Source organism: Oncorhynchus mykiss, chromosome 13, assembly GCF_057628025.1.
Source record: "Oncorhynchus mykiss isolate SJ-2025 chromosome 13, ASM5762802v1, whole genome shotgun sequence".
In the NCBI taxonomy this organism is placed as follows: domain Eukaryota; kingdom Metazoa; phylum Chordata; class Actinopteri; order Salmoniformes; family Salmonidae; genus Oncorhynchus; species Oncorhynchus mykiss.
In genome coordinates this window covers 58,417,494-58,439,236 of record NC_143034.1, presented here as the reverse complement: position 1 = coordinate 58,439,236, position 21,743 = coordinate 58,417,494, and the positions used below count along the sequence as shown (strand labels likewise).

Below are 21,743 nucleotides of genomic sequence, written 5' to 3'. Positions count from 1 at the left end.
AGGGAGGTGATGGTCCCTCTGACAAAGCTCCAATGTGGAGATAACCCAGAAGGACAACCATCTCTGCAGCACTCTACCAATCAGGCCTTTGTGGTAGAGTGGCGAGACGAAAACCACTGCTCAGTAAAAGGCACATGACAGCCCACTTGGAGTTTGCCAAAAGACACCTAAAGACTGTCAGACCATGAAACAAGACTCTCTGGTCTAATGAAACCAAGATTGAACTCTTTGTCCTGAATGCCAAGCGTTACGTCTGGAGGAATCCTGGCACCATCCCTACGGTGAAGCATGGTGGTGGCAGCATCCTGTTGTGGGTATGTTTTTCAGCGGCAGGGACTGGGAGACTAGTCAGGAATGAGGGAAAGATGCAAGGAGCATAATACAGAGATCCTTGATGACACCTGCTCCAGAGCACTCAGGACCTCAGACTGGGGCGAAGGTTCACCTTCCAACAGGACAACAACCCTAAGCACACTGCCAAGACTAGGCAGGAGTGGCTTCGGGACAAGTCTGAATGTCCTTGAGTGGGCCATCCAGAGCCAAGACTTGAACCCTAATAATATCTGTGCCAAACTTGTAGTGTCATACCCAAGAAGACTCAATGCTGTAATCGCTGCCAAATGTGCTTAAACAAAGTACTGAGTAAAGGGTCTGATTACTTATGTAAATGTTATGTTTTATTTGTAATTCATTTGTGAAAATGTCCAAACCTGCTTTAGATTTGTCATTATGGAGTATTATGAGAAACAAAATGTGGTAAAAGTAAAGCGTCCTGAATACTTTCTGAATGCACTGTATCATGTATATTTTGTTAACCGTCCGGATGGCTTGGTCTTGGATGAGCTTATAGCAAGCACTTCCATTGCAAAATGAAAGCTCATTGTGTATTTAGCTCACTGTCTGGATCCGTGCGATAACTGGAAGAGTGAAGTAGGAGATGGAACTTAAGTGTTTGTCAGTAATGTTACCTTTTTTTTATCGTCATAGCAGGCACAGGTATACATTATGCTAGCTACATACTCGTATTTGATTAATAAACAAACATGTTTTCGCAAACCTTTGATAAAAAGGAGCTTCAAACGTCCGTTGTATACCTCTGGCTTACTGCAAACTTGCCCCCAGCCTGGTGCTGTTGTCAAAACAATGGCAACGTCACACACTAGCTAGTTGTGCTTTGCTGAGGAATATTTTTATTTTTGTCCGCTCACACAGGAGTAATGTTTTTGTTTAAGGGTTGCTGCAGCAACCCTACTTCCCGCAGCTATGAACGTAACCCTTTTTACTTGTGTGACGTGTGTGATCATGTCTCGTTTCCCTGCGGTGCCATGTTTGGCCACATGATGGCAATGTTGTCACTTGATCGTTTCCTTGTGCAGCAGTTCTTTTGAAACTTCTTTGGTACTCCGTATGCATATAACTAAGTAAAGAAGTTCAAAACTGGAGGTATGAGGATAATTAAATAATACATTTTTCTGTGTCAATGTCCTGCAAGTTATAGCATGTGGAATGGGTATCTCTAAGGCCACATCTGAAACATTGATCCGTAGATTCGCCACAAGTAGTCATAGACAAGAGAAATGTTTTTAAAATCCTATAGCTACCTGTATGTAGTAGGCACATCCAACAGAAAAAAATGTAATATATTTTTAGTCGGGGACGTTTGTATTTTGACTGAGTTGACTGTTCCCTATATTTTCATGGATCTGGATGGATTGTGAGGAAAGTGCTGACTTCGAATGACGAAATGAATTAGCAAAGACTGATGGAGTGCAGGCGAGGCTTTCAGGTTTGTTACGCGATGGCCGCTCGTTTAACATTATTTTGTTGTAGGACATAAACAAATATTTAGTGAAATATTACGCTTTGTATGGTAACTACACAGCACCGGGAAAGTATCGACATTGTTATAACTGAGCTATTGTGCCCACTGGCAAAAACGGAGTTATCTTTTCAGTTTGGTACTCAGTGTTTTTCCCCGTTCGTCCTAGGCCTAGCTTCACTTGAGCAGCGGGTTGGTAGTTTCGGATGAAACGGGCAATCGGTTTGAAAGAGGCAGGTTCGGTTAGGCGAGTGAATGACGTTTAGCAAGCTAACTTAGGTCGATATTTGCATCGTTGTACAGAAGTAATATTTTGAATAACCACTTTCAAATTTATGAAACTTAACTCGCTAGTTGGGATTTGAATAGCTAGCTAGGTAACATGCTAACTTGTTAAATGAAACTGAGTATGGTAGCAGCTAACGCTAGCTACACATGCTAATCTATTTATGATAGAGCTAGTTAGTCAAGGTGATCCGAAGTATATAACGAACGTTACAATAAGCTACCATAGTTATCTAAATCATAACTAGCGGATTGAAAATAGTGTAATCCTATCAAAACACAGCTAGCTAGCGTGTGACGTTGTCATTGTTTTGACAGCAGCACCAGGCTGGAGCGAGTTTACAGTATGCCAGAGGTAGGTTATCATGACAAGAACTGACGTTTGACGCTACATTGATGTGAGCTGTTTTATCAAATAAGTTTTTTTTTAACATGGTTTATTTAACCAAATACGAGTATATAGCTAGCATCATGTATACTTGTGCCTGTTATGAGGATACAAAATGATGGTAACGTTAGTGACAAAACACTTAATTCAGTTGCATCTCCCACTTCACTCTTCCAGTTATAGCATGGATCCAGACAGTGAGCCGGATACACAACGAGCTCTCAGTTTGCAATGGAAGAGCTATAAGCTCGTCCAAGACCCCGCCACCCGGAGGGTTAACAACAAAATATACCGATATGATGGGGTGCATTTCAGTGTGCCGGTTGGTATTGTTTTTACATAACTTTGTTTATTTTGGAGTAGGGTTGTTGTACATGTCCTGAATTGTAACATGAGCCTTTTACTTGTCATCTCTCCAGGACTCGGGGTTCCCCCCAGTGGGAGATTTGCGGGACCCTCGACCTCGTAGAATCTGGTCCAGGCACACAGAGATGGCCCTGCCAGTGCCCAAGTTCAAAGTTAGAACCCTAACTAACTTGCTGACTCATCATACACTCACACCAGCCTCACTCTCCAAAAGCTGCACTGTAGCATGCTATCTCTAATTTCCTTATTTTGTTCCCAAAGCTGGATGAGTTCTACGTGGGCCCCATTCCCCTCAAGGAGGTGACCTTCGCTCGCCTCAATGACAACATCAAGGAACCCTTCCTGGCTGAGATGTGCGCAAAGTTTGGAGAGGTGGAGGAGATGGAGATATTGTTTCACCCCAAGACCCGTAAGCACCTGGGCCTGGCCCGTGTGCTCTTCACCAGCACCAGGGGGGCGAAGGACACGGTCAAACAGCTGCACAACACCTCCGTCATGGGTAACATCATTCACGCTCAGCTGGACATCAAAGGTATGACATGGATTCATGGCTTAATATCTGTGGTTTGATTTGATATATACATCTATTTTGTATAGAAAAAAACTTCTATTTTCAATTACTATTGAAGTATAGAGGTGTTTTATGGAGACATAATTGTTGTCACATTAGAATTTGGTGAAGATATTAGCTACATCCTTGTCTTATGGGTATGTTTGTGTGTATCTGCAGGCCAGCAGAGGCAGAAGTATTATGACCTGATAGTGAGTGGCTCCTACACGCCCCAGACTGTGCCCACAGGAGGCAAGGCCCTGACAGAGCGGTTCCAACCCCCAGCGCCAACACAACCAGACACGGTACACTCACCAAGGGCTCATCACAACCATCCTACTGACATTTTCATGGAGGATTTATCTTTATGGTCCATCATTCTTGAGAGGCTTTCATAATTTTCTACTGTGTAATGTGTTTTACTTTCTCTATCTAATTCTCCCATCTTCCTGTTCCTCTCTGTCTGTGCAGTCGTCAGATATCAGGCGGAGACTGTCCTCTGAGATAGCTGGCCTGGCTGCGGGCTTGGCTGCAGGGGTACCGGCTCTCACCCCTGGGAGCACCACCCCCTGCTCTGTGGACACAGGCTTCAGTGAGCAGCGTCTAGACACGACCCCCTCCTCCATGGGGGGGCCCTACACCCCAGGCTCCTCCGCTTCCTCGCAGGGAGGAGGAACGCCCTACACCCCTCGCTCTGTCTCACAGGACTCGGGCTACGCTGTTGCCAGGTCAGTATTGGGGAACAAACACCCTGCATAATAGCTCAGTTGTTAATTTATCCAAAAATGTGTTTGTCATTCCAAAAAGGTATACACATTTCTCTTTATTAGGATAGTAATAGTCAATGTGGTAACTTGTGTTATATATAAACCCTCTATGAACCCTCTTTCTCCTTTTGTTTCTTAGACAAGTTGGATACAGTGCTGGCCCGTTGACCAGTGGCTACCCTCCCCAGGACATGCTTCCATCCTCCTCCTGCTCCTCCTCTACCGTCTCCTCCTCAGTCGGGGCATACAAAGCTCCCCGGTACTCGGAGGACCCCCATGCACCTCCTCAAGACCTCTACCAAAGGTGTCGCCCCACATACCCCCCTACCGGCCCTTTTCGTCCTAACGAGCCCCCGCTCTACCCCACATACCCAAATGCTGGAGGGGCTGGACAGCACATGGCACACCACCCTGCAATGCCTCCCCCACCTCTTGCACCCCAGTACGAGCAGCCCCCTCTGGCAGACCGGGACAGAGAGCGGGACAGGGACTCAGGAGGGCGGCACAGTGCCGGTGGGATTGGCTCTAGAAGGTCATCTTACCAGGAGGCCAACTCTTCCTCCAAGTATTCTCACCACTCGCATCACTCAGAGAGGGAGAGGGGCTACAGACGGGACAGCCTGGGCTCCAGAGAACACGGCAGACACCGTAACCACCACTCGCACAATCACAGCAGTAGTAGTAGCAGCAGCCGGCGACGGAGCAGCCACGACCGAGACAGCAGGGAGAGGGACAGAGACAGCGACTACTCAAACAGCTCCGACCCCAGATTCAACTCCAACTCCCACCGCTCCTCCTCCAACAGCCTGTCCCCGCCTCCATCTGCCTACCCCTCCTACTCTTCCTCCAAAGACCAACCCCCTCCCCACAACCCCTCTGTCTCCTCCCGCCTAGAGCCCTCCTCAGTGTATCGTGCCCAGCCTAGTGGTGCTGGTTCTGGGGAGAGGGGGTCTGTGTCTGACAAGGACCCCCGGTCCCACCACACCCCTCTGCCGCCCCCTCCACCACCTCCCCTGCCCCCTGCCTCTGTGATAGCGGCGGCTGTAGCAGAGACGCTCAGCGCCCTTGACTTTGGCCAGGAGAGCCCAGCCAGAGAGGAGACGTGGACCAAGCCCAAACGCCGGCCCACCACCCCACCTCCCCCTCCTCAGCATCCCTCCACCCCTCCCTCTTCTCCACCCCACTCCTCCATCGCTTCCTCCTCCACTTCACCCTCCTCCACCTCCCTCCCACACCATCTCCCCTCCTCCACTTCCCTCTCCCCACCCCCCCAGCGAGACTCTTCCTCCCCGGAGCCAGATTCCACCAATGAGAGCCTGCCATTTGTCTACCACAGCAGCAGCTTAGACTCTCGTATTGAAATGCTCCTGAAAGAGCAGAAAGCTAAGTTCTCCTTCCTGCCCTCTGATGAAGATGAGGGAGAGGACAGAAAGGAAGAAAGGCAGAGAGAGAAGGTGGCAGCAGCAGGAGAGGGAGGAGCAGCAGGCGAGGGCAGGAGCAATAAGCAGAGGGAGCAGGATGGGGAGAAAGACAGGCGGAGGAGACAAGGAGGAGATGGTGGAGGCCAGCAGAGGAGGAAAGGAGAGAGGGATAGAGATGGCCGTAGAGGGAGGAAGCAGAGAACGGGGGGAGAGGGGAGGAAGAGTCCCACTGTAGTAGCACAAGCCCCCTCCTCCTCCACCTTCTCTCCCCGTGTCCCCACCACAGATAACCATACTAGTCTCCATGGAACAGGACCTCTGCAGCAGGAGACAGCCCAACCTGAGCCTATTGATCCAAGGACCAGACAAGGGGCACAGACACCCCCCTACAACGGAAAGAGTCAGGTAAGAACATCTTACTCTGTTAATGGAAATATTGTAGGAATCAGATTGTATGGAAACATTGGTGTATTGTTAGCAGGGATTGTCAGTTGATGCAGAGTGTGGGGAAATTGTGAATTCTCTCCTCTTTCCTTTCTGCAGTCATCCCCTCATTCCTCTGGGGAAGACATGGAGATCTCCGACGAGGATGAAGAACACACCATTACAGCAGTGACCACCCACCACGCCACTCCTTCCTCCGTCTCTTCTCCATCTTCATCCCAGGCCCCCCTGCCCTCCCAGACAGACCCCTCTACCTCCCCCTCTGACCCCACACAGCACTTTGGCACGTCCATGCCTGCTCCACCCATCCCCTCTTACCCCTCTCACCTCCCTCCCCCAGGCTTTTCCCTGCAGCCCCCTCCACCCCCCTGCATCCCCCCACCGCTGGGCCACATGGAGCTGCACCCTGAGTACCCTCCTCACATGCCCCCACACATGTATGACTATGCCAGCAGTATGGAGCTGATGAACCAGTACAGTGGCGGAGCCCCCATGTCCTTCCAGATGCAGACCCAGATGCTGAGTCGGCTGCACCAGCTGAGGATGTCCTCCTCTAATGGCACCGCTGCCCCTGGCGACGCCCCCCCTTCAGACTACTACCACTCCATGCCCCCTCCCTCACACCCCCACCACCCCTACATGGACCAAGAAGGGGGTGGCTATGAGCAGGATCAGCACTACATGCCCCCCCACATGCCCTACGCCTACCCTGGCCCCTCTCAGATGCCCCACCACCACGCCATCCCCCCTCCACACACGGGCTGGGCCCCGCATGTCTTACCCGAACACTACGCGTACCACACCCCTCCGCCCTATGGGACTATGCCTCCTGTGGGGGGAGAGGCCCAGTACGGGGCGGAGGGAGACCCCCAAATGCCCCTGCTAACAGAGAACCCCCACGAGGCCACAGTGCAGCTGGTGCTGGCCACCCTCATCCAGGAGATGAAGAGCATCATGCAGAGGGACCTCAACCGCAAGATGGTGGAGAACATCGCCTTTGGAACCTTTGACGAGTGGTGGGAGCGCAAGGAGACCAAAGCCAAGGTAAGAGAGTGGAACAACATGTTCAGAAAGCACAGAAAAATTGGCCTATACTACATACCTGGTTTGAGGAGTTAGTGAGGTAACTTTGGTCAACCCTTGAGTTCAACTCGGGATAACTGGTACCATGAAAGTGACTCACCCTTCAGCAACGAATCCTTCAGAACTAACCTGCAGACTAACTCAGGGCTAACTCCATTTATCCCGAATGAAGTGTCTGCCATGAGTTGAGGACCAAATAAATCAGATTCCCTCCCTCCATCATCCCCCTCATTTTATTAATCAAATGTTTTTTTGTATGTTAAACATAAATGTTAAAATACCTATCACATTACAATTAGTAATGACAGAATGCATTTGAAACTTTTATCTATAGGATTTGGGAAAAAGGTGTTTGTGCATTGATAAGCACACCAAAGTTGACATTAACACCATAGCCTGCTGAATTTGCAAGATAACCTTTCTTGCAATTTGATTTTGGGACAAATTCAAATGTGTCACTTACTCGCCCATGGATTGATGTTTCAGTATTGTCTCGACGAGTTCGTTGTTTGATTATTTACGTGCGACATCCACGCGCAGTTACAAGCCTGCTAGAGTTAGCGACAGGCTGACAAGCAATATCCACCGTTGTATTATGGATGACATCTGAGCTGGAATGTGAAGCTAATTGAAGCTGGCTAGCTTCAGAAAACTGATTAGATATAGCTAGCGTAGTATACCCATCTGGTCAATTTAAATGGGTTTCTGATTTCCGTTTTACAAGTCGCACATGGTTTTCCTGTTATTGTTTTTTTAAAACCCATTATTTGATTTGCCATGACACCCATTGACTTTTGTAAATACACATCTATCCTCCCTCCCCAGCCGTTCCAGACCATGGTTCGGGGTGTGGCTGCAGTGAGGGACGAGGACAAGAAGGAGGAGAACAAGGCCAGCAGCAAGCCCCGGGAGCCCCTCATGTCTCTGGTGGACTGGGCCAAGAGTGGAGGAATGGAAGGCTTCTCACTGAGAGGGGCTCTACGACTACCATCATTCAAGGTAAACAAGTACACAGAGGCAACAGTTGGAACTCGGCAATTGTCCGTTACTGATGTACATACATTTTTGTACTGAGCATAGGAAATAGAGATGTATAGACATTACACTAATACATGTTCATGAAGAGATATTACTCCAATGTATCCAGCCATTCACTTAGGGATTTTTTCCACCATAACGTACCATGATATTAACTGTCTGTGTGTATTGTGTCCAGGTGAAGAGGAAAGAACCTCTGGAGCTAGCAGAGGTAGGAGAGATGAAGAGACCCAAGACACCGCCAGAGGATGACGACGAAGGTGAGCTTTTCATCAATGACCCCCTCCTTTGGGGATTTGTCACCGACCGTCTTTGTGTTTCCTATGTTGGCTCACCATCTCTCTCCTCCCCCCAGACTCGTACCATGACAAGGGTCTAGAGGGAAGAATGGCAGATGGGGAGGGCCACAGGGCTGAGAGGGACAGCAGGCGGAGGAAGAAGAAGACGAGAAGTCGTAAACCTTGGGACCTGGACAGCGAAGGAGAAGAGACTTCTGATGGTTCTTCTTCAGATAAGGTGTGTGTGCATGTGCAAGGGATAATTTAGCATGAAAATAATGTTTCTCCACATTATAAAGTTTATCTTATCTCAAATTGAATAAATGGCTACAGAAACAATAATGCATGATTCTTCTATTCCGTTGATGATTTCCGCAAGCAGTACATACTGGCAGTGTTGTTGTATTTCCCCATAGTGCTGGCTAGATGGCAGCATTTCACTGTGTGCCTCTTCATACTCTGCTGTACTTTGGCTTCATTGACTTGGATTGAACCTGAGACACTGTTGTATATTATCACAAACTGTCCTTCTGTTCCTCTCTGTAGGAGGATGAGGAGGAGGGAAGTGACAAGGGGTCTGAAGGTAAATCTAGCATTCTTCATGTTATCCTTATTGAAGCCAATGTGCCCCCCTCAAAGGCATTCTTATCTACCTTTTACATCATGCCATCTTATCTCTCACTTTCTCTCACTTAATCTCTCACTTCATCTCACTTCTTTCTTCAGATGAGGCCTTGAGTGCGGACAGCGATGATGAGAGCCTCTCCTCATCCACAGAGAGTTCTTCCTCCTCAACATCATCATCCTCCTCTTCCTCTGAAGACGAGGATGAGGAGGAAGGAGAGCAGGCCGGCAGTGGACTGGACACCATGGATGAATCTACGATGGACAGCACAGCTCTGGACACAGAGAAGGGGGATGACCGGTACATTTTGAACAGTGTTCCTGTTGTTGAATATACCTGTATATAAGTATCCAAAATGTTTTCTATATATTTCCTATGGAAGTGTCTTTATTGAAACTTGATTTGTTGCTCAATGTGTGTCTGGGTTGATACTGACCATTCCACTTGTTGTGCACTCTAGAGAAAAGTCTGCAGCTGCTGTTCCAAAGGCACCGCTCAGCGCCGAGATCAAAGCTGGTTAGTCACACATTTAATTTCTCTGTTATGGATGTTCATTTCCATGGCAAGTGCCAATGTTTTTCTCCTGATTCATAATTTAAATATGTGCCCATATCTCAGAAATTGCTGCCAGCAAGAAGGATTCATCAACACTCAGCTCAAACGCTCGTCCTCCAGCCCCCCGTCCCTCCTCCCCAATTGTCATTGTGCCTCCTCTCAAGAAGCGAAGGAAGACCGTCTCGTTCTCTACCGGGGAGAGCGACTACAAACCCCACCTTCCAACTGTCCCCTTGTCCCCACCTCCCTCCACTGCCTCTCCTCTCTTGTCCCACATGAAATCTCACCTTCCAGACTCCATTTTCATCGCCTCCATACCTGGAACCACCCCCTCCAAGACTCTCTCACTCCTCCCCTTTGCCTCCAAACCAGGCGAAGGCAATGCCCTCTCTCCCTCCCCTGTTCTCACTGTTCCCTCGCCTGTACGCCCCGAAGACTCAAAAAAGAGCCCTGTCCTTCTGGTGTCCCCCCCAATCACCCCCACCAAGTCCCCCAACAAACGGGGGGCCACCCCCAAATCCCCCGCTCCAGTGTGGGTGTGTCGCACCGTGCAGAACCTCCCCCTGGACCACGCTTCCATGGTCAAGATGGCCTTCGAGGAGGCCCCGCCCCCTGTCACAAAGGGCCGGGGCAGGGGACGCCCCAGGACTGTCAGCCTGTCGATCCCCACCCCTCCCCCCTCTTTCAACACCCTCAGAGAGGAGGAGGAGGAGGAGGAGGAAGAGGGACTGCAGAGGCTGAGACTCAGTGAGCAGCTGGGAGCATCCAGCCTGCTACAGCTGGGCTCGGCCCCCACGGCTGATCTGTCTGTCCTGGCTGATGTGGCCCTGAAGCTGGCCCCAGATGCTGGAGACTCAGAGGAGACGGAGACGTCAGACGAGGCAGAGGAGCAAAAGATGGAGGAGGAGATGCTCCTCTCTCCCAAAGCCCTCTCCCTGGTTATGGACCCACAGGGCCTGTCTGCCCTGCAGGAGCACAACTATTCCAAAGCCCCCTTCCACCTCATCCCTGCCCAAAAGAGGAGTGTCTCCAAACAGGAGTCTGGGGTGCTCCTCCCTGCAGACTTCAACCATCACGCCATCTCTGGGGTGCTGGAAGCTCCTGAGGAGGTCATAGGGGAACCCCTGCCCTCTAGGGACAGACACCAGGCTGAGTACCTGTCTGGCATGGGGCTGCTGTGTGAGGATGGAGACATGGCCAAGGCCTCTGTGCTGACATCTCTCACCCCATCAGACAAGAGGAAGGGAATGGTGGCGAAGGGCAGTGAACTGGAGGAGATGGGGAAAGAGAAGAACAAGAAGAGGAGGAGGAAAGATAAGGAAAATCTGGAGTTGCAGCAAACGAAAAAGCAGAAGGAACATCAGACCAAGAAACAGAAGAGGAAACTAGAGGTGTGAGGTTTTGTGGGTTTGTGCTTGAGTCAAGTGTCACAACTAAGAAGTGTTGAGCATGGTGTGTCAACAACATGTAAAGATAGGGGATTGCTCAACCACAGCTTACATTTACTGTAACTTTGTCATCTTAAAATGACATGCAAAGCAATGTCTTTCCTCAATTGCATAAAGTTTCACAGCTTGACAGTTACATGGTCAAATTGTCATGTAAATATATATTAATAATGTCAAACAAATTACTAGTAAATTACAGTCTAATCTAGAAAGTCCCACCCTATGGCCTGATTTGACCAGTATTTAAAAACCTGTTACAGGCTAATTTTAGTTCCTGAGTTGACATCTCCCACTCTCTCCTTGTTCCTGTCCCTCTCCCACTCTCTCCCTCTTCCTGTCCCTGGTTCCTGTCAGGAGGTGGACCTGGAGGAGGATGTGGACGTGGAGCAGCTGGAGCCGGGTGAGCTGTCTAACACGGAGGACGAGGAAGAGTGGGACGATGTGAGGAAGAGCGAGCGCCTCTTCCTCCAGGAGGCCGGGTTGACTTCGTCGCAGCGTTGGCCCAAGCCCATCCCTGCCCCGGAGGCCGTCACGTTTGACCAGCGCAGCGAGTTTGAGCAGATGACCATCCTGTACGACATCTGGAACTCTGGTCTAGACATGGAGGACATGACGCTGCTGAAGACAACCTACGAGAAGCTGCTGCAGGACGACCACAGCACCGACTGGCTCAACGACACACACTGGGTCCACCACACTGATATCCTTTACTACTGGCAGGGCAGGGGGTTTGGAATGAGGGTTAGAAGCCCTGCTTGTGGTTTAGGATATTCCATGTGTTGATGCCTCTTATGAACAGTTATGCTGTGTTTTTAAGTAATGTACCAGTATGTGGAAGTCAGTGGAGGCTTCTGAGAGGAGTGTGGCGCAAATAGAATGGCATCAATCACCTGGAAACCATGTGATTGATTTATTTGATACCATTCCACTTATTCCACTCCAGCCATTACCACAAGCCCATCCTCCCCAATTAAGGTGCCACCAACCTCCTGTGGTGGAAGTAGATGAAATGGTGTGTAATGATGCATGTGTATTTAGATGGACTGGTGTGTGTTCATCAGTAACTGTTGTTAGCCTTAACGTATGGCCTGCACTTACCAACATCCCCAACCCGCGGCGTAAGAAGAAGAGTGCAGACGGGCAGCTGCGGGAGCACGTGACAGGCTGTGCCAGGAGCGAGGGCTACTACGCCATCAGCAGGAAGGAGAAGGATGTCTACCTGGATCTGGAACTGCCTGAGCAGGCCCTACTGGAGGCTGCCGACTACGACGCCTCGGTACGCACACCTCTCTTTACCATCTCTCTACTTTTTATATTATATATAGTCTCTGGCTTTTCATACAATGGTGTCATGTTGTTGCTTGTCATTGTCTCTGTGGTCACAGGTTTTGTTCCAATAAGATTGATGATCTTTGGTCATTGAATACAGGGAAGTTGGTGAACAAGTAGTGTATTTCTTATTTTAGCATATGCTTCACAATGCTGTAGGAAGTCCCGCAGAGTTTGTCATGCAGATGTATTCAACAGCTTTGCTGCGTCTGCTCGAGGCAATGAAAATGAACTCGCTTAACACGATATTGGGCGTTTAGGGCAAAGTGCCTCTCACTCAGTAGTATTTACATCGAGGCCATGTGATGGTGTGTGTCACCGTGTGTGTGTCACTGGCCCAATGTAACTCTCCTCCTGTCCTCCCCCTCAGGGCTCAAACCGGCTGCTGTCAGAGAGACGGTCGGAGCAGCGCCGCCTCCTCAGTGCCATAGGCATCCCTGCAGTCATGGACTCTGACCTGCTCAAACTCAATCAGCTCAAGGTACACAACAGCAGCCTGAAACTGTGTGTACCACTGATATTATGTAACTGCTGTGTTACCTCTGCTCTTCAACCACCATGTTATTTCCCATGGGTTTCATTCTGAGAACTCACTTCTGTTACTGTGTAATGAAGACCGTGACCCTTTAAACCCATGCCAGTGTGTTGAAAATGAGACTTTGATCCAGGACTATGGTGAAATCTAGAGGGAAGGCTGATAGTACATTCAATCCGGTTGTCTAGACAAAGCTTGATGAGTTGGTTATTTTAATCAGTTGTGTAGTGCTGGGGGGGTGGAACTGAGTTTGTGAAACCCTGGACTAGAGTAACTAAATTATTGCACCACTATGGCACTAACTCTTGCTTCCTTCCTCAGTTCCGGAAGAAGAAGCTTCGATTTGGCCGCAGTAGGATCCATGAATGGGGCCTGTTCACCATGGAACCCATTGCTGCTGACGAGATGGTCATTGAGTATGTGGGCCAGAATATTAGACAGGTACTGGTCATTGTACTGCTTGAGGACTGTAGGTGTGTAGGGCCATATTCTAGTCTGTACTTCATTCATCCATAGTGTGGTGTCATAGCATTAGCAATAGACACATGGCAAACATCAGTGTTAGTCTTTCCTGGGTGTTCAGCTGGCATCATTGTTTGACTGTTTGTGCCCGTTTCTTTGCCAGATGGTGGCTGACAACAGAGAGAAGCGTTATGCCCAGCAGGGCATTGGGAGCAGCTACCTGTTCAGAGTGGACCACGACACCATCATTGATGCTACCAAGTTAGGCAACCTGGCACGCTTCATCAACCACTGCTGCACTGTGAGTCAGCCTATACCTGCACAAGCAAAACAATACAGGATATAACAATGGAGTGAAGCAACGTGAAGACTAAATAGAAAAACACACATTTCCATCATAGATATTTAGTGACTCTGATACACACACAATGTTCACAGTAACATTGACTGGTAAGATCCTCTTAATTAAGTCGTTTTGTTTTCTTTGAATTACCCATAACTGGTCTTCATCCTCTTCCTTCCCCAGCCTAACTGCTATGCAAAGGTGATCACCATAGAATCCCAGAAGAAGATCGTGATCTACTCCAAGCAGGCCATTGGCATGAATGAAGAGATTACCTACGACTACAAGTTCCCTCTAGAGGAAAATAAGATTCCCTGTCTGTGTGGAACAGAGAACTGCCGTGGGACGCTCAACTAGATACCACAGCATGACCACTCATGCGGCAGTACCCCATTTCAGTCCCTCCTGTCCCCGCACCACAACCCCTGACTATAACCAAGAACAAAGCCACACCCACCACCAACAGCCCCCCTCCAGACCCCAAAGCCCACCTGCTCCTCCAGACTGTCAAACAGTTGTCTGTACCATATCCAGAAAACAGAGAGAGAGACATGCAACGTTTGCACTGTTCACACGCTTTAATTTACCTGGGGTTATGGTTTATTATCTTAGGGGCTGTGAGACTCTCCTTCCCAGGGGTGTGATTAATATTCGGGCCCCCTCTCCTGTACCCCAAACCCCTGAAATGCAGCATTAGTCTCCGCTGTAGCAGGATTTAATAACTTAGGACCACTTGTTCCCGTTTGGTCAAGGGTGGACATTTTTTCCCCCCCTGCCAACAGCCTTTCCTTGGAATAGAGAATGCAACCGTAACCTATCAGAACTGGTTTTGTGTGTCTTGTCTGCCTCCGCACAGATAGGGAGTGGTCCGGAAGCTTCCGCTAACCCAAACCCTCTGCCCACACAAACCAATCCGCACATAGACGCACAGGATTTACAAACATATTCAGGGTTTTAAAGGCGTTCGTTCGCAGCGCAGTGTTAGTTACACACTAATCCATTGGGACTTCAGTTATGCAAGATTTCCAAAAATGAAGATTGTTAGAGCTTTGTCATTTTATAGTATTGCATATTCTTATTACTATTCTTGTTCTGATTTAGTTGCGTGAGCTGTAGGTGGGTGCGTGACTCCCCTCACCAGTTTGTTTGGAGGAGAGACCATAGACTTCAATATTTGTTTTTCACCATGCTACATAAGAACAAATCATTTGTAGATGAAATAGTCTATGGCGTCACATCAGTTTATCTTTAAAGCTTCAGATAGCTGCTGAGTTTTAGTCTGCAGGTTTATCTCAATTTGGAATGCTTTGTTTGTTCCTTTTACGTTCCCCTTTCCCCATTGTGATGTTGTCCCTCCTCACGTTAGGAAGCAGAGAAAGGACCTGACCCATGTGTATCTGTGTGTGTGTGTGTGTGTGTATCTGTGTGTTTTAAGAGAATGTATTCTTACGGAAGCGAGTAAGTTTTTATTCCTGTCGTGTGAATGTGCTCTCACTGTCAATTAGTAGTTTTGTGCTATTGAACAACCTGCAAATGTCAGGTTGTCTGTGCTTTTTGTATGACATGGTCAAGGCACACTTGTCAGGAAAAATGTTTCTATGAAATCTCCCTTATTTGGCAAACCATTACAGACAAATCTGTTCAAAAAATGTTTTTAATTTAAATGTAACCTTTATTTAACTAGGCAAGTCAGTTAAGAGCAAATTCTTATTTACAATGATGGCCTACCCGGCTCGACACTGGGCCAATTGTGCGCCACCCTATGGGACTCCCAATCACGGCCGGATGTGATACAGCCTGTAATCGAAACCAGGGACTGTAGTGACGTCTCTTGCACTGAGATGCAGTGCCTTAGACCGCTGCGCTACTCGGGAGCCCGAACATATCTCTGCCCCATTGACCCTTATACAAATGTTGAGGTCTGTGTATGTTGGACTTAGTCATTGAGTGTGTGTTCTGAATGGTTTTAAAGGGTTAACTTATGTGTAGATCAGATCTGGTAAATCTAGTTTCTAGTTAAGTTGATCTCGAGGGGTCATTTTTCACTGTTATTCATGCTCTCTCAACTCAAGCAGTCGCTGTCCCAAGTTTTAATCTTTGATTTAGATGTTTTAAATGTCACAAGGCCCCTCCATGTTCTCTTCCTTCCACAGCAGAAAAGTTATCTATATTTCTTTTTGCAACAGGCGATTTTCAGTACAAACCAACCTCTAACTTTAAAAATAAAAAGATGGGAAAAAAGTTCTGACAAATGTACATATTGTAGAAGTGTTTGTTTCTCGTAGAAACACACTGGTTCCAGTCTGTAAATACGTTGTTCCTTTCCTACTTCCCATGAGGAAAACTGTACATACCTTCCATTGTTCTTTTTTGTTTTTCCTTTTAATTTGATTTTAATATTATTTGCAATATTTCTCTTGTATTAATGCGTTGGACTCTTTTATTAATGGTGCATTAAAATATTTTGTAGAAAAAGTGAAAGCTTTGGGTTTTTTTAAAGCCTTGGTTTAGTGTCAGGATTTCCCCTAGCCCCTGGGTTGTCTATAGGTGTTGTTATATTCATTCTGGCTATCTAATGCGATTTCAGAGCACTCTCGTCCAAGTGTGCCGGAGTGCAGAATAACTGAGGAATTTACGAAAGCGCAACAACGGTTGAATGTGTCGGCAAAAAAGATAACGTTCCTAGCCCTTTCATGCGTGAGTTCCAAATATCTCTAACGGTCGACCCAGCGTGAGTTTTTTTTTATCCACGTGATGTTAGAATGTTCTCCATTCCAGAATGTGATTGATACGTAACAGTACATTTTATCCGCGCTGTCCTCAAACTAAAGCACGCAGCCTGTTCATATTTATAGGTTGTTTCAACTTCAATTTCAAATGATTTTCTAACAAGTTTTTATTTTCTAAAAACAGTTTGAATTTAGGTGTGTTCCGCCTCATTCATTCACATAAAAATAGTCATTTTTACTTTTGCGGACAATTACATTTTTGGGACATTTCTGACACGGACAAAATTTCCCAAGCACTTCCCAATTGTTAGTGCAGTTCAGGTCTGCAGACATTTGCTCCTCTCCTGTCAGAACAGTATCTGCACACGTGTTCACATTTTCCATTCCACATTTCTATTGTAGCGTACTGTATGTATGGAGCATAATATATTTGTGTATATTCTTTATCACCGCGGACACGTGAGGTAACGTTACTCATTTTATAACCTTTATGGTGTTATAGTCAATCGTGCTTATGTAGCCACATTCTTCTATTAGCTCTGTAAAACAATGCTAATTGAGTCAGAGAAGTATTATCTTGTTGTATTTTGAAGCTACATGGCCTTATGACTCCCAAGTGGTGCAGCGGTCAAATGCACTGGACATCTTTGGAGCTGAAGAATGAGGACAGCTTTTGTATGCTAACGTACACTCCTTAACAGTTTTACTGGATGAAAACACAGCAAGAAAACACATATGCCAATATGTAATACTCATCTATTTTATTGCAGTATTGGTAGTTGGTTCAACAACTTGATTTACTAGAGGACAAAAACTGAATATGCAAAACACATATTTAATATCCATGCAGTGACTGAACAACAACTGCATTTCCACCCCCATCTCTAAAGGCATAGTATCATGGCTGGTCACCTGTTAAGTCACCTGTCAGGTCAGTCAGTCACTTATTGCTACAGATGTGCTCAATAATGCTTGAGCATGTGATACTCCTCAAAGCATGGTGAAATACATAGAGGTGTATCACAAGCTAAACACATGTATTTTGTCATCTTCCTCTGCTTACTTCTCCTGGCGCCAGACAGGCAGACTTTGCAATGCCTCCGTGTGCGACTACCTTGAGAAGCACTTTGCAGGGAAATGCAGTGCAGTGAGGCGTAGGGGATTGTCTACAGCAGGACGACCCCCAGTGGATGGGTGCCGAGGGGTGTGGTGCTCCTCCAGCAGCTCTCATGAGGTTCTCTCTGTATTTTTGGTAGGTAATTACTTTACCTATGAGGGAGTGGGGAGGATGAGGAAAGTTAGAGGATGATGAGGCAGTGGGTAGGTGGGTGAGATATTGTCACTATAGTTGCATAATGGATTTGTATGTGAACTGTACATCCAATTACAAAAATACCTTGTTCAGTAATCATCTCACCTGTTAGTTGGCGGTGAACTATGCTGCCGTTGAGGACAGCAGTGTCGATCAGATGGAAAAATATATTCTTATACCACTTGTTCGTTTTCCGAGTGCATTCCACAAAGCTGTTTATCATGTCCGCCTTATCCACAGCCCCCATTTTCAGGTTATAATCAAGCACACAATCTGGTTTGATCAATCTCTCTCCCGTCAGGTGGTCCACCTTCCCTGTGGCCGACATGGTTGCTGTATGGACAGTGGAGAGGACATGGACGTCTCGCTTGTCATGCCACTTTACTGCCAGCTGTTGACCGTTCTCCTGGAACTCCACCTCCCCTCTCTGCATCTTCCTGCATCCGAATGCTGGCATCCCCTTTCTGTTCGACCTGACTGTGCCACAGGCCCCTGTGCTGTTGGAGAGCAGATGCTGGAAGAGTGTGGGACTGCTGTACCAATTGTCCACGTACAAAGTGTGTTCCTTGCCGAGATGAGGAGACAGCATGGTCATCACCACGGACCCTGACACCCCAAGCCCCTCATAATGTTTGATGTCAGTGGTGGACCCTGTGTAAACTATAATTTCCTGGACAAATCCTGTCTTTACGTCGCACATGACAAAGAAATTGACTCCAAACCTGTGCCTTTTGGAGGGAATATATTGACGGAACGCCAGCCTACCTTTCCATAACATCAGGGACTCATCAATGCATAGGTCCTTGTATGGCACAAAGACCCAACCAAATGCTGATGTCAGGCTGATAAGAACATTTCTTATTTTGTATAACGTGTGACTTAGGATGGCAGTAGCATTGTTGACGAAATGCAGGCATCGCAGCAGAACTAGGAAGCGGTCTTGGGAAAAGAGGGTGGCAAAGGAGAGAGTTGCAAACATAAGATCTGTGCTCCAGTATTCTCTTAGGGAGTTCTTCTTTACTATTCCCATGAGAAGGACTGTCACCAGGAAGGTATACATTTCACTAATTGTGGTTGTCACCCATTTAGCGAGTTTCCCCCTCACTCCTGGCTCTCTCTTCTCCTGTAGCTCTAAGGCATAGCGATTGGTCTCCTCAACTATGTCTCCCACCAGCTCCTCTGTCAGAAACAACTTGAAGCACTCTGCCTAAGTTGGAAATGGCAAGGGGCGTTGCACTCCAGACTGGGACTCGTCAAAGCAAACAGCAGGGCCAGGAGGGGTGAAATGACTGGTGGCCATCCTGCTACCACAGAACTCCTGTACTTCATCCACTGTCGGTCTGCCTCCATCACCACCAGCATCTTCAAAGGGACCTGGTACTTCGTCAGTGGACAAGGGAAATTCAGATTCAGGGTTCTCAATTGCTACAAGGTTGGGGGGCAGCTCCTCACTGTCACTGTCAGAATATGATTCCTGACTTTCATACTCAGACTCATTGTCAGAATTTTAAAAAATCTCCCGAATTTCCACATTTGTGAGTTGTCTCCTTTTGAAAGGCATTGTTAATGCTACAGCTTAGCTCACTAGTTACATACATAAACAACAACACGGAATGGCGCAGAGTGGGAGGTTACGTGGTTGACTGCCAGCACGCGCCACTTGTATCAATAAATCACTATCAGAAAATGTTTTGTGTGGCAATTATTTGTGTATTTATGGTTTTATTCACATGTTTTCAATTCTAGGTGACAAATCATGCATTCCGATTCTTGCACAGTTTGTAATGGGCACATATTATGTGTGTAAAATACTTTTTTGAAGGTTGTACTGATTATGATGAGCTAAGCTAATTCCCGCTGTGTAGCCATGTTTGTTGACATACAATGCATTCTGGGTTTCATGTCTGTTTGACCAAAGATGTTATAACAAAATGAGGTGAGTAAGAGTTCACTAATTTTTTGAGGACTTCCGGAAATTAATGGTGGGAGGTGAACAACGGTAGATGACACACCCCTTCAACACAAACAGACCAAACTCATCTCGTCTTCTCTTATTATCTTCGGTTTCTGTGAGGAAGAAATGCATGGCTGCGCGCTGAAACTAATCGTCGGATTACTTTCGATTTCTATAAAGTGTTTTACCTAGTTATTAGAAAATATGACTGCTTGTGTTGGGTCAATCTTTCCTCAGCGCTACGGACATAACTCACATTCTCCAAATAAGACCCTTTTTACCCAATTTACCAGGAAAGTACAGGATTTAAGCATCAAATAGAGGCTTTTCTAATTATTTCAGGGGATTTGAATGAAACACCTGATGCATCTGCTGATCGTTTTCCTTCTACAACGAGTCAAAGCCCTCAAAATAGCAATATTATCACTACATTATGCAAGGGTCTCTGTGCTGAGGATGCTTGGCGTTATTTCAATCCGCATGCAAAGGGCTACAACACCTGGACCAACAAAACTATGTCAAGTAAATCTAGAATAGATTTATTCCTAATGTCCCCCTTTTTGTTACAATTTGTTATAAATGTAGATCATCAATTGGCTCCCTTTTCTGATCATCACTTGATTTCCCTGAGTTTACAAGCTACTAAAAAATCAAAAGGTACTCGAGGATATTGGAAATTAAACAATACACTTCTTAAAGATACTACTCTCATTGAAAACATCAAATCGTTAGCTGAAGATATTTTTGCATTAAAAGACTTGGGTCATGGAAGTAGATGGGAATTTTTCAAATATAAAGTCAGAGTGGTAGTCATTAAACGCGCCAAAGAGCTGATGCACTTAAAGAACCATAGAGAAAAGGAGATGATGAGCAAGTTTGACAGTTTTCTAAAGAAAGATAATCTATCTGAAGAAGAGGAGTCTATTCAAGTCTTTACAACTAGAATTAGAACAGCTTTACACGGATCTGGCAAAGGGTGCATTTGTAAGGTCAAGAGCAAAATGTATTGAAGAGGGGGAAAGAAACACTAGTTTATTTTTTGCACTTGAAAAGAGAAACTACAAAAGAACATCTATAACTGCACTCAGAATTAACAATGTTTTATGCAAAGATCCCATTACAATATCATCATTTGTCAATTCCTTTTATGAAAACATTTGCAGCTCTCAATTTCAGGAAGATGGTTGTGAAAGCTACATTTGCCACATTCAGAATTATGTCCCTGTAATTGAGGATGATTTCCACTCAGTTTGCGATTCACCTGTGTCAACTGAAGAAATTAGAGAGGCTCTGAATTCAATGAAAAAAGGCACATCACCTGGCCCAGATGGCCTGTCTGTTGAATTCTATAGACAGTTTTGGGAGTTACTAGAAGACCCGATTTTTTAATGTTTCAAGATTACATTAAAAGTGGGGGAACAGTCTCCACTATGAAACTGGGCCTTATTTCATTGATTCCGAAGCCCGATAAAGACCCTTCTCTCATTGACAATTGGAGACCAATTACTTTATTAAATATTGATTACAAATTGATTGCTCTGGTTTATGCCAAAAGTTTAAAGAAAGAAATAGATACCATTATAAATGAGACTCAAACAGGGTTTATGAAGGGCCGTCACATAAGCTCTAACATTCGTTTAGTCTTGGACCTTATAGATTATTCAGATGCAATTGACTCAGTTGTTTTATTTTTGGACTTCCGTAAAGCCTTTGACACAATTGAACATGAATTTCTCTTTAGGTCTCTTAAATTTTTTGGATTCTGTGAAAATTTGACTCTGATGATAAACAAATAGAAAATATTCCTGTAAAGGACTGTGTTAAATATTTAGGAATACATCTGTCATCTGATTCCTGCACATCTGTTTCCTGCACAATTTTTCCCCACATAAAGCTCTCTTGTTGAATAATTCAGACATAACTGTAAGGAATAAGTCATTGTTCTACCCCAGCTGGCATGAGAGGAATATTGACTTTGTTCTTCATGTTTTCGACCACAAGGGTAATATTCT

At 46.3% G+C, this 21,743-nt stretch overlaps 1 protein-coding gene and 1 long non-coding RNA gene across 4 annotated transcripts; both read left to right on the top strand.

Moving 5' to 3' along the window:
• The first annotated feature begins 1,712 nt into the window (after window positions 1–1,712).
• setd1a (SET domain containing 1A, histone lysine methyltransferase) lies at window positions 1,713–16,211 on the top strand. Of its 3 annotated transcripts, none has more exons than XM_090196971.1 (21): window positions 1,713–1,786; window positions 2,670–2,814; window positions 2,912–3,010; window positions 3,120–3,390; window positions 3,589–3,713; window positions 3,880–4,136; window positions 4,315–6,001; window positions 6,140–7,084; window positions 7,949–8,122; window positions 8,340–8,421; window positions 8,517–8,677; window positions 8,986–9,022; window positions 9,166–9,364; window positions 9,525–9,580; window positions 9,683–11,010; window positions 11,425–11,767; window positions 12,162–12,343; window positions 12,767–12,877; window positions 13,253–13,372; window positions 13,557–13,694; window positions 13,920–16,211. In XM_090196971.1, the coding sequence occupies exons 2-21, from the start codon at window positions 2,677–2,679 to the stop codon at window positions 14,091–14,093; spliced, it is 6,627 nt and encodes a 2,208-aa protein (XP_090053097.1). In that variant the 5' UTR covers window positions 1,713–1,786; window positions 2,670–2,676; the 3' UTR covers window positions 14,094–16,211. The 3 variants fall into 3 exon arrangements, with proteins under 3 accessions (XP_090053097.1, XP_036797287.2, XP_036797286.2); XM_036941392.2 differs by having other exon boundaries at window positions 11,422–11,767; XM_036941391.2 differs by having other exon boundaries at window positions 1,747–2,459; window positions 11,422–11,767.
• A 322-nt stretch (window positions 16,212–16,533) lies between these two features.
• Window positions 16,534–19,464, top strand: LOC149978940 (uncharacterized). Its single transcript, XR_016486025.1, has 2 exons — window positions 16,534–17,717; window positions 18,079–19,464. It is a non-coding gene; the product is annotated as an uncharacterized LOC149978940 (long non-coding RNA).
• Window positions 19,465–21,743: the final 2,279 nt, after the last annotated feature.